Source organism: Sinocyclocheilus anshuiensis, unplaced genomic scaffold, assembly GCF_001515605.1.
Source record: "Sinocyclocheilus anshuiensis isolate Anshui unplaced genomic scaffold, SAMN03320099.WGS_v1.1 scaffold415, whole genome shotgun sequence".
NCBI lineage: Eukaryota > Metazoa > Chordata > Actinopteri > Cypriniformes > Cyprinidae > Sinocyclocheilus > Sinocyclocheilus anshuiensis.
The window spans coordinates 1,079,335-1,090,167 of NW_015552655.1; the positions used below are offsets into that span (position 1 = coordinate 1,079,335).

At 36.8% G+C, this 10,833-nt stretch overlaps 1 protein-coding gene across 2 annotated transcripts in view; it reads left to right on the forward strand.

The window, feature by feature from the left end:
* LOC107667116 (centrosome-associated protein CEP250-like) overlaps nucleotides 1-10,833 on the forward strand; it is a 67,825-nt gene that overhangs the window by 21,206 nt on the left and 35,786 nt on the right. The window contains exons 4-10 of one of the 2 annotated variants that reach the window (XM_016458701.1): nucleotides 230-381; nucleotides 1,110-1,194; nucleotides 2,986-3,039; nucleotides 3,579-3,762; nucleotides 5,130-5,802; nucleotides 9,855-10,017; nucleotides 10,308-10,415. In XM_016458701.1, coding sequence (XP_016314187.1) covers nucleotides 230-381; nucleotides 1,110-1,194; nucleotides 2,986-3,039; nucleotides 3,579-3,762; nucleotides 5,130-5,802; nucleotides 9,855-10,017; nucleotides 10,308-10,415 — 1,419 coding nt within the window. The remainder of the gene's footprint in view (nucleotides 1-229; nucleotides 382-1,109; nucleotides 1,195-2,985; nucleotides 3,040-3,578; nucleotides 3,763-5,129; nucleotides 5,803-9,854; nucleotides 10,018-10,307; nucleotides 10,416-10,833) is intronic. The other variant, XR_001631756.1, reaches the window with a different exon arrangement.

Sequence of the window (10,833 nt, forward strand, 5' to 3'; positions counted from 1 at the left end):
GAACAAAGCTGGATTTTTAGCATCATTACTCCAGTCTTCAGTGTCACATGATCCTTTAGAAATCATTCTGATATGCTGCTTAAGAAATATTTATGATTATTATCAATGCTTAAAACTCATAATTTTGTGTTGATGGATCTACTAGTGTGTGTGTGTGTGTGTGTGTGTGTGTGTGTGTGTGTGTGTGTGTGTGTGTGTGTGTGTGTGTGTGTGTGTGTGTGTGTTTCAGGCCAGCACTCTTCCACAGGGCACCATAAACCTGAATCAGTGTGTGGATGTTGTGGACGGTGAGAGCCGGACGGGTCAGAAACACTCGCTGTGCATCTGCACACCGGACAAAGACCATTACATACGTGCTGAGAGCAAAGAGATCATACATGGGTGAGTCACACACACAGATGAGGAATCATTCATTCAGATCTCACAGTTTATCATAAGATATGTTTACAACTCTCTGATGTTTATGTGCAGTTTAACACGATACTGTATTGATGTGATGAACTTCTGAGGGACAAAAATGTAAATTTAACATCCCACAATTAATTATGTTTTGAAAAAAAGCATCTTTTCCCTTTCATTTCTGCATGCACATTCTCGCTTTGAACTATTGGAGATTTTATTGTGACTTAGATGCATTTAATCATTACCATTTACTCATTTAGCAGACGCTTTTATCCAAAGTGACTTACAAATGTGGAATATCACAAGCAATTTGTCATTGAGCCATCAGTATCACTTGCTTGATGTAAGGACTTGCTATTTTGCTGCATAATGGATTAATTTATAAGGCTTACAGTTAAGAATATAACAGCAAAATATTAGTTAAATATGAGATGTCAAAACTAGCAAGAAACTAACACACAACAGTTTTTATTTTATTAACGTCATGATCCTAATTGAAAGGACAATTTGTGTTTATCTCCTTTGTTCATCCGGTAAAGCTTGATATGGGTTTGGTTTTAGACATAATAAGTGAATTAATGACTAATGTGATCACTCACTGATTGTAATTAGTGAAATACACTCATTACAGACTATATAATTAGATAAGCAATTACTAACTAATTGGTGTTTTGAAATAATTCCCAAGCATTTGTTTGTGTCTTAAGGTGGCAGGAGGCACTGATGGTGTTCCTACGAACCAACAAACAAAACCAGAAGAAGAAACGGAAAGTGGAAACACCAACGCCACAGGTACACGTATATACAGATCCACCAACTCGAGAGGTTTTAAAAGAACAATTTCACCCCCAGATTAATCATTTAGTCACTTAAAATCAGTTTAAAAGTTTCAGTTTTAGCTTTAACTAGCTTAACCAGCAAGCATTTTCATCCGTAAATCACTGGCTAATTTGTCCTGGTGAACTGTATGGTTTTGTTAGTCCTCCAGCTAAACCAGCACTAGACCAGAATTACTGTAAAAAGACAAGCGTTCCATCTATTAGAGTTTGGAATCAGCGTCCTTGTCTGAATGTAACTGATGTGTGTTTGAGTTTTGCCGTGCAAAGCATGAGATTTGTCTTTATTCTTGAACTACAATTACAAACTTACACACACACACACACACACACACACACACACACACACACACACACACACTTAAATGCAAAACCTCGCAAAGTATTGCATTTGGTGAATGACTGCAAAAAGAATTTACTCTGGAATCTGAAGGTGTTTCTTCATCTTCATGCACAGGTAGCTCAGAAAAACCCTTATTTCTAGTCCTTAGATAAGATGGTTTATTGGCTAGTGTTTTGTTCTACCAAGCAGGATTTTGTGACACAGGTCTGCTTGGAAAACCAGTACACAAATTAGGGGAAACGTTTATCCTATCAATTTCTCTATATACACTATATATATATATTAGGGATATGCCGGTATCAAATTTTCATGTTGCGATTAATTGCTAATGCTATTCAAAATTCTGAATAATTTGTAATATATAATTATTCACGGTATTTAGAAGTGCCCACGATAACAATATCGTGCATATTCATTACCGTAATATATCGCATTACCGAATACCGGCACAATAGTAATATATATAAAAAAATTTTTTAACTTTTTTTTTTTCTAGTTATATTATAGGTTTTGATTTAATTTTTTTCTAGAACAAACAAGCTTTTAACTCATATTTATATATAAATATATTTTATACTATTTTTGATTAATATATTTTATGACAATTTTATGTTCTTGAATATTTTTAAAATATAAATATGGCCAAGTTTGTATTATTTTTAGGGCTGGGCAAGTTAACGCATTATTATTATATTAACGCGACAATTATTTTATTGCGCATTAACAGTTTTTTTAAAATTATTATTATTATGAAAACCCGTTGCTCACTGGCTCTGAATTCACATACAGACAAACCATGGGTCACAGGAGGGGTGGGATGTTGATCAGTGCTGGCTTGGGATGGGTGTCATGACGCGTCTCAACCAATGAGAGCATTTGGGGAGGGCCTAAAACTGCAGGCCCAGCTGAACCGCACTCTGGCCCACCTCTTCCAACCGAGCCAGGGACGGCTAAACGAACCGCTCCCGAGTGGGGCACGGAGTGATCACACCAGTCAAACGAACCGGGCTTTGGGGGTCAAACGCGCTCGGGCACAGTTAAGTTAGCCTAGTTTGAGTACATCCTTATTCTCCCGCATCCCGCACACACGAGTCTCTACCTGCCCGCACCCGCACTCACCCATCAAGTGTTGTCCCGCGCCGCACTCTGTTGCATTGACATTTGACAAAAAACATTTATGATGTTCTTTGATATTTTTTGATAAATTTTTATTATTATTTTATTTTTTTTTACATATTTTTTCTCAGTCATTTTTTCTAACAATATTTTGTCTTTTTTTGGTTATTGTTTATTTTATTGCTCAGTCCTCTAATTAATACATTAATGAAGTGTTTTAAACGGATTGTGTTTGTATCGTTAGGATTGGTTTACTCTGCTCTGACCTCATGACCTGTGTTTTGTCAGGCTGCTGATCTGCTAACAGGTCGTTGTGCCGAACAGAACATCAATGGGTTTATTGTAAGTCCAGAACCAGTATGATCCAACCAGTCAGAGTGCAGCACAGGATCTGATCAATACATGAATTCCGGGTGTTTTTGGAGATCAACTGATTGGCAGGAATTTGAACCTCATCGTAATTTGTCCAGTAAATGATTCTCATGTGTGTGCTTCTGCTGGGATGCTGGGTGGCTCACGCAGGCATGTGTGTGTGTTTGGTTTCATGCAGAAAAATGTGCTGAGTGACTTTATGATTTAATCAAAAAGGTATTACTGGGCGGTCAGGTGGAAACAGGAAAGACACAGACTCTAATCTGCGAGTGTGTGTTTAGTGTGGGGTGTGGTGCTGAGAGTAAATCAGCGTGTGTATGAAATCATGGCACAATAGCTCATTTGTTATCAGCCTGCAAGTTTAGACAGTTACATTCGTGTGTGTATCTGTCTGCACACACACATACACAGGTGTTTTTGACATCAAAGAGCTCTTTGTTCTTGAGTACGGGTTAGTTAAATATTATGCTTGTCTGTATGTCTCTCTCTTTCTTTCTCTCTGTGTTCAGGAACCAGGTCCTGCGAAGGTGACAGTCACCAGTACCAGCAGCAGCAGCAGTATGGTGTGTCTCCCCAGCACTATAGCTCAAGCAAAGCGAGTGCCATCCACCAGAGCCACCCTGTGGCAGGAGGAAACATGGAGTCGAGCCACTTTACCCACAAGCTGCAGCACCGGCAGCCTGAGTCAGCTGGGTACCAACACTCAGAATTCATTAGAAACTAACAAAAACAAGGTTATGACATGCTGTGTGAACCTGGCTGCCAAACATTCAGCCGACAACATTTTGAAATCCACAAAATACATTTTAAATTTAATTGTGAAAATTAGAACAGAAACATTCTATACACTCAAGTATGCATGTTCAAACAGCCACTCGCCACACCTTAGCGACTTCATAGCAACCACCCACAACACTGTAGCATACAGTGCAACAGTCAAGTTCCAAAAGTAAAAATCCCATTCATTTTCTCTGTAGGAGAATTGATTTGTAATTTTATAAACCTTTAAAGACAGACCCACTGTGAGCTAAAAGTTTGTTGTTTGTTGAAGACATCAGTCTGCATTATTTGAACTCGTTTTTAAATAATCATGTTAAACAGCAAAATTCCTAGTGTAAAAATGTATTACCCATGATTCTGCCACCAATCAGAGAATTAAAACAAGGAAAATGCACCGAAAAAAAAAAAAACTCTTAAGCACCAGTCCACTCCCTGCAAATGGCATAATCAGTCTACTTAAATATTTGTATATATGTGCATATTTTGCAATAAATGTAAAATATGTTTTCTAAATACACAATCAACATGTTTTACATTTATCTATCGATTGTCATTCACAGTGCCTCATGGGATTGTAGTTCTTTCCCTGATTAAAGTTCACATTCTTGTGCCATTTTATCCAGTACTTTTTTTTTGGCTTCAAATCAGAGTTTGTACTGTTGTGATTTATGGCTAGTTGGTTCTGTTCATGACTTATAAACTCTTAAACAGAGTTTTTAAAAATCCCAATGGGAGAAATGCTTCTTGAACCAACTGTTGTGGTGGTAAGTTTTGGTCATATTTTCTTCATAAAATCTTGTTAAATATCTACTCTGACTGCGGCGTCACATGCCATGTTCAATACATGTTCAATACATGTTTGATTGATTGATGTGATTATAAAAGTGATTTACATCACCAGGAAACTGGCTTTTTTGATCTTGTCCAAATGTCCACTTGATCACTTGACCTCAGATTTCTGGGTAAACACATTAAACGAAAATAACATTTAATTACATTTGCTCACTGCCCTCACAAAAACCACAGTAACCAACATTTCCGACAAAATACTACAGTGATTGTTACCTCAATAAAACTGCGGTAACCTGCTGTTTGTCACCAGTCTTGTTATTAAACTAAATGACAGATTTTGAAAACGTCTTACACTGTTTTGAAAGAGATCCCAGATTCATTTAGTATGCTTTTGCAGTAGTAACTAGGTATTTTGGCAGCTGTAATGTTACCATGGTGTATTTTTATAAAGGTACCGACTGTGATTTTTCATTCTTTCTCATGCTCAGATTCAGGAAACGCAAGTGTTGGCCGTAAGCCACGGGTGGAGAGTGGATATTTTTCGCTGGAAAAATCCAAACCTGAAGAAGACGAAGAACGACAGCATCATCGCCAGCAGGAGCAAGAGCCTTCGCCACCACCACAGCAGCATCTGCTTTCTTCCTCCTCTTCCTCTCGCTCCAGGTATCTCTCCTTTGATCACGAGCTCTTCAGCTCTCCAATCAGCTCACACAAACACACGTCACATGACCCACACAGCGCTGCTAGCACACAGACTTACGGCATTGCACATAACGCCTGCGCTCACAAACACAACGCACAGAGACTCAGCAAATCAGAGGAGCACGTTCTAGCGCTGGATTCCCCGCCCTCGTCGGATGCAACTCTCTGTCCCCTTCCCAGCCCAGACCGGCTCTCCAGTCCAAACTCGCACGCAAACGTCCTCCCATCGTCCCTGTCTTCCTCTCAGAGCTCTTTAGACTCTGAGCAGAGTCCGGAGAGCCGTGTGGGCAGGGCGGGGCGAGGTGGGCAGGGTTACGCCGCCCTGGCAGATGTGCCCCGGGCACGGAGACTCAGTCACCGGGATGCGTACCGATCCAGTCAGAAACGGCAGGAGCTGCGAGCGCGCACGAGGAGCCCGGGCAGGGAGGAAGTGGAACGGCTGTTTGGACGTGAACGAAGGTGATGACCTGGTTACATTCACATGCAAAGGCTCTGTTTCAAACCCTATCTTCTTAGACAGCATCTTTATATGTAACTGATTTGAAAAACTCTACATGGGTGGCAGCTCTTGTAATTGGCACGCTTATGGCTGGGACACACCAAGCCGACTTCAAAGAACTAGATACATTAAGAACTAGATTCTAACTAGAACTAGATAACTAGATACAAAGAACTGCAAACTAAAACGTGCGTTCTGCGCCTGCGTGAGAGGAATTGGCTGTCTATATTAGCAGCTATCAATAGTAAATATTCATCATTCAAAAAGGAGAACCCGAAACAAGGATATACGAGATATACACAGATAGACCGAACGTGAACAAAGCACAGCTTGCTCAACATTTTGAATATCAGTTATGTTGATAACTTTCTTCATTTTAAGCACACCTCATGTTGTTATGAAAATATTCACATATTGGAATGATCACGTAAGAACATTAGAACAGCCTTCTGTCTGTTCTGTTTACTTGCTAGTTTTCATCACTTTTGCTTTAATTCTCGGGCACTGACTCCTTCACTAAACTGAACATCCAATCAGAGTTCTCACTCGCCCCGACGCTGATTCAACATGTTGAATCGGGCAAACTACCGCCGACGTGAGCCCGACGAGAGCCAACGAGTGGGACACACCAAACAAACTAGCCTTACAGACGCTCACCGACGGCTGACCATTGGCTTGGTGTGTCCCGGCCTTTAAACAGCGCTTAAAAGATGTTCAGTTGATTCCAGTAGCCTGGTATTCTAAGCCTCCTGTATTATTTGAGAGACAAATTTCTAAGGCTTCTAAATGATCAACATGATATACTGCACCAAATTGCATATGTTTGTTCAGTTTGGGCTTCTGAATAAAATCCAGGTGTTTTTCGCTCCATTTTCTTCTGTATCATACTATATGAGCCAAAAAAGCTTGATATATCAAATATATAAACACATATGCATACTTGTTTTTTTGTTTTTTTTTAAAGGTTCAATTAACTGTTCCATTAAAAAAAAATATATATTTTAGGCTTTACAGGGTTAATAATAGACTTTAATATCATTAACTAATAACATTAATAATATTATCATCAATAATATTTTTAAATAGTAATATAAATATTTCATACTAATATCAATGGTATTTTTAAATATTAAAATGAATATTAACAAGTAATATTATAACAAAATTACCACTAATAGCATAGTCTACTCAAATACTTAGTTAAATCATTCATTTTTAAATTACATGTATTTTTTAATCCATTCTGAATAAAATATATTTTGCTCTGTGTATTCCAATAGAAGAAATGAGGAAGAAATTAATTGTGTTATTAACATGTAGTTAAGTTAATTACTTGATGCTCTAATTGGCACAAAAATACGCAGCACACCCAAATATGTGGTGAAGTTGTGTTTAGAGTCTATCTGCACTTTTCAGTGGCGTTAAAGTGTATAATCATCATATAATTTAATTTATGCGAAAGGATACTGTATCTATTATTGGTACTGTGCTTATGATGCCTAAAAATGCTGTCTAGGTAGATAAGTCATTAGAGTTTGTACCAGAGCCAATGACACACACATTCTACTTAAATATACATGCATTTAAATTGCCGAAATGAAGTGTTTGTTAAGAGACGTTCATGTTTTATAGCCTCATTAGCCTAGTTCATAGTCTGATTGTAATTGAGGAGAGACAGTTCAGAACAGGGAACTAAAGATAAACACAATCTGCTCGTTCAATCCGAGCCAACACACCTGCCGTGTTTACGTCTCAGAGCGAGCCTGAAGGTTATATCTCCACCTGCTGGAGCCGGCAGGAAAAACCTGTCAGTGACACTCAGGACGAGCAAGTTCAGAAACTGAGACGCAGGGAGGATGCGCTGCTAACTGTCTAAGCTAATGCTGTGCCTTTAGCACCCAGAATCATGACATTCATCTCATTCTTGCAGCTTTAGCGCCACCTAGTGAACACTGTGTAGAATTGAACTTCCAGCCTAATCTCTCTTCCATTTTGTTGGAATCTCAATGCAGTCCTGAATGCTGTGCCGTTCAGTTCTGTATCTGTGATTAAAATGTTCTGCACTGTTTTCCTCTCATTTCTGATTTTTCTCTCTCTCTCTCATGCTCTTTTTTGCTTTTTATTTGATCTGTTTCTTCTCTTTTTTCAGGGATTCTTCTGAAACTCTGCACTTCCTGCCCTGTGCCGTGCCCTGACACGCCCACTGACACGCCCACTGCTTACTTTCATTCCACCTGCTGGGGCCAAACTATAACACACGCACATCTCAGAATCAGAGACATAAAAACTAAGGCCTTTTTCACACCGCAAGCAGCACATATTTATTTTGGCCACCTAAGCAGCACAGTGATGCATAGATGATTAAGCAGTTTATAGCCTGACCTTGGGGTTTAAGTTCCACTTTGCTGAGATTTGTACCATTTAAATGTAAATGTGATTATGTAAATTAGATTTTGGATACTTTTATAATAATAATTCTCAGGCCCCTCCAAATAAACATTTTATAATTATAATAATAATTATAGAAAAATAATAATATTTATAAATATATATATTTTAAATGTATAAAAAATAGGTTTTTATATAAGTACAGTTCCGTTAATACAATTTTGAAACTTTACAGTTTTTTTAAAGAAGTCTCTTATGCTCACCAAGGCTGCATTTATATGATTAAAAAATACAGTAAAAACAGTAATATTATGAATATTATTACAATTTAAAAAAAATGTATTCTATTTAAATATATTTTAAAATGTAATTTAATTTAAGTAATTTATTTCAGAATTTTCAGCGAATAAATATGCAACACACAAATTAACATAAATAATAACATTAATTTATTGCTATAAATTACAAGATTTTTTAAAATTACAGTATTGTATTTATGTTAATGTATTATATCAAATAGCATTGTATTTTAATGGTTATGATACATAGCAGAGGTTTATTAAAAAAAAATATATAAACAATAAAATGGAACTTTTATGTTGGTAAATATGAAGGGGTGAGAGAAAATGATCTTCATTTATCTATTTTAAATAAAGAAATGATGTATTTTAATTAATTATTTTAGTGTTGTGCATCAGAAATGCTGTGAAAACAATGCTTGTATGCTGCTGCTTCATTTCGGTGTGAAACAGGTGTAAAAGATGAATTATTCCTACTAACACATGGGTGTACACAGGGACAAAGACTGATTGCTGTCTGGGGTTCTGCTCATGCTGTTGTCGCTGGTTTCCTGTGTCTGTCCCTCTGCTCTACCATCTGCTCTTATATTAAACAAAAACCACAAATCAGTGACATGCTAACATCTCAGATACTCGCTGTTGAGAAAAGCCTTACAGGTTCAAACACTAAAATCCTTAGCTAGCTCCACTTCACAAAGGACATGGCGCAGCAATACGTGCCAAGAGTTGCTGCATTATAAAAAAGAAGTGATTTTTCACTACTAATTGCTATAATTACATAATGTAATTTATTAAAACTGAGCCATTCTCAGGCAATCAAGAGAGCTTTAACATCATAATAGAGGGAAAACAGTGAGAAACAATTTCCAGCCACATTTCCTGTTTGATTTATGACAGTGTTGAGGTTATTCACAATGTTCAGTTTCAGCTGACTGACCAGAAATTAACAGAGGAAGTGTTTTTTCCCCATCTTTCCATGAAATATTCTCCAGCATCCTTCCTCAGTAGATGTAAACATCCTGCAGTGTTAGACAGAAATGTTGATTGCATTTATTACTTTATTTATTATTGAAAATGAACATTTATTTGTTTTGGTAGATTTTTAAATTTATGTTGATTAAAAATATATTAAAATGGAAAAAATAACCTTATGCATTACGAGCCTAATGAATTATCCATTGCATTTAACTCTGTTCAGTTTATGATTTAAGGCATTATTTTGAAGTCAGAAATAGAGTATGAAGATCTGTGATGAAAGGAAAGCATGTGTTTATGCTATATTTTCCCATTGTTTCTCTTCTGACCTCTCTGTGTGTTTTTTACAGCAGACGTTCACAGGTCATCGAGAGATTTGAGTGTCATGACACTGTCAGCACTCCAGAGCAAATGGACACAACCAATTCTTCAACAGACCCCGCCCCTTCTTATTCTAAAACAGCCAATCAGAGAGCAGGACGCAATGAGAGACGCCTCTCCAATCAGAAACAGGTACTCATTTAACATTTTTTTCTGATTTAACTCTGCATCTGTTGAAATTGATGTATAAATTGCAGTATAGCACTTTGAGTGTGCAGGAATGAATAGACTAAACATTTGCTAAAGTTTCAGTGAATTGCTTAGTATTGTTAAAGCAGTAAGCCAGTTCTAAGAGCTTCTAATCTCATCCAATCAGATTTCAGAGTCACTGTCTGTTTTGTAATGAAATTTCGAGGAGGCCTAATAGCAGTAAAATTTATTTGAATTCATTAATTTCTAATTTCTTTCTTAATCTTTTATAGGAATTTTCATTGGATTCAGCTAAAGGCCGGACAGATGACGTTTCTTCACTAGCTGGTTATCGCAGGGCCAAAAGTCTGGATCGCAGAGCCACAGAGACACTCATGACTGTAAGACTACACATATAACACACATAATTATCTTTTAATTTTGGCTATAATTGACAAGAATTTTTAATTGCAATATTGTATATACGATAATGTATTATATCAAATAGCGCTGGTTATGATGCATGACAGAGGTATCAAGATTTAGGATTTTAGATTCTTTTATTTTATTAAATTATAAACAACAAAATTGAACTTTTATGTAGGTGAATATTAAGGGATAATTGAATAAAAAATATAGTAAATAAATCAAATAAAAATGATTTATTTCTTAATTTTGATTTATTATTTTAAATAAAGAAATTATTCATTTTAAAGGGGTCATATGATGCTGCTAAAAAGAACATTATTTTGTGTATTTGGTGTAATGAAATGTGTTTATGCGGTTTAAAGTAAAAAAAAAAAACATTATTTTCCACAT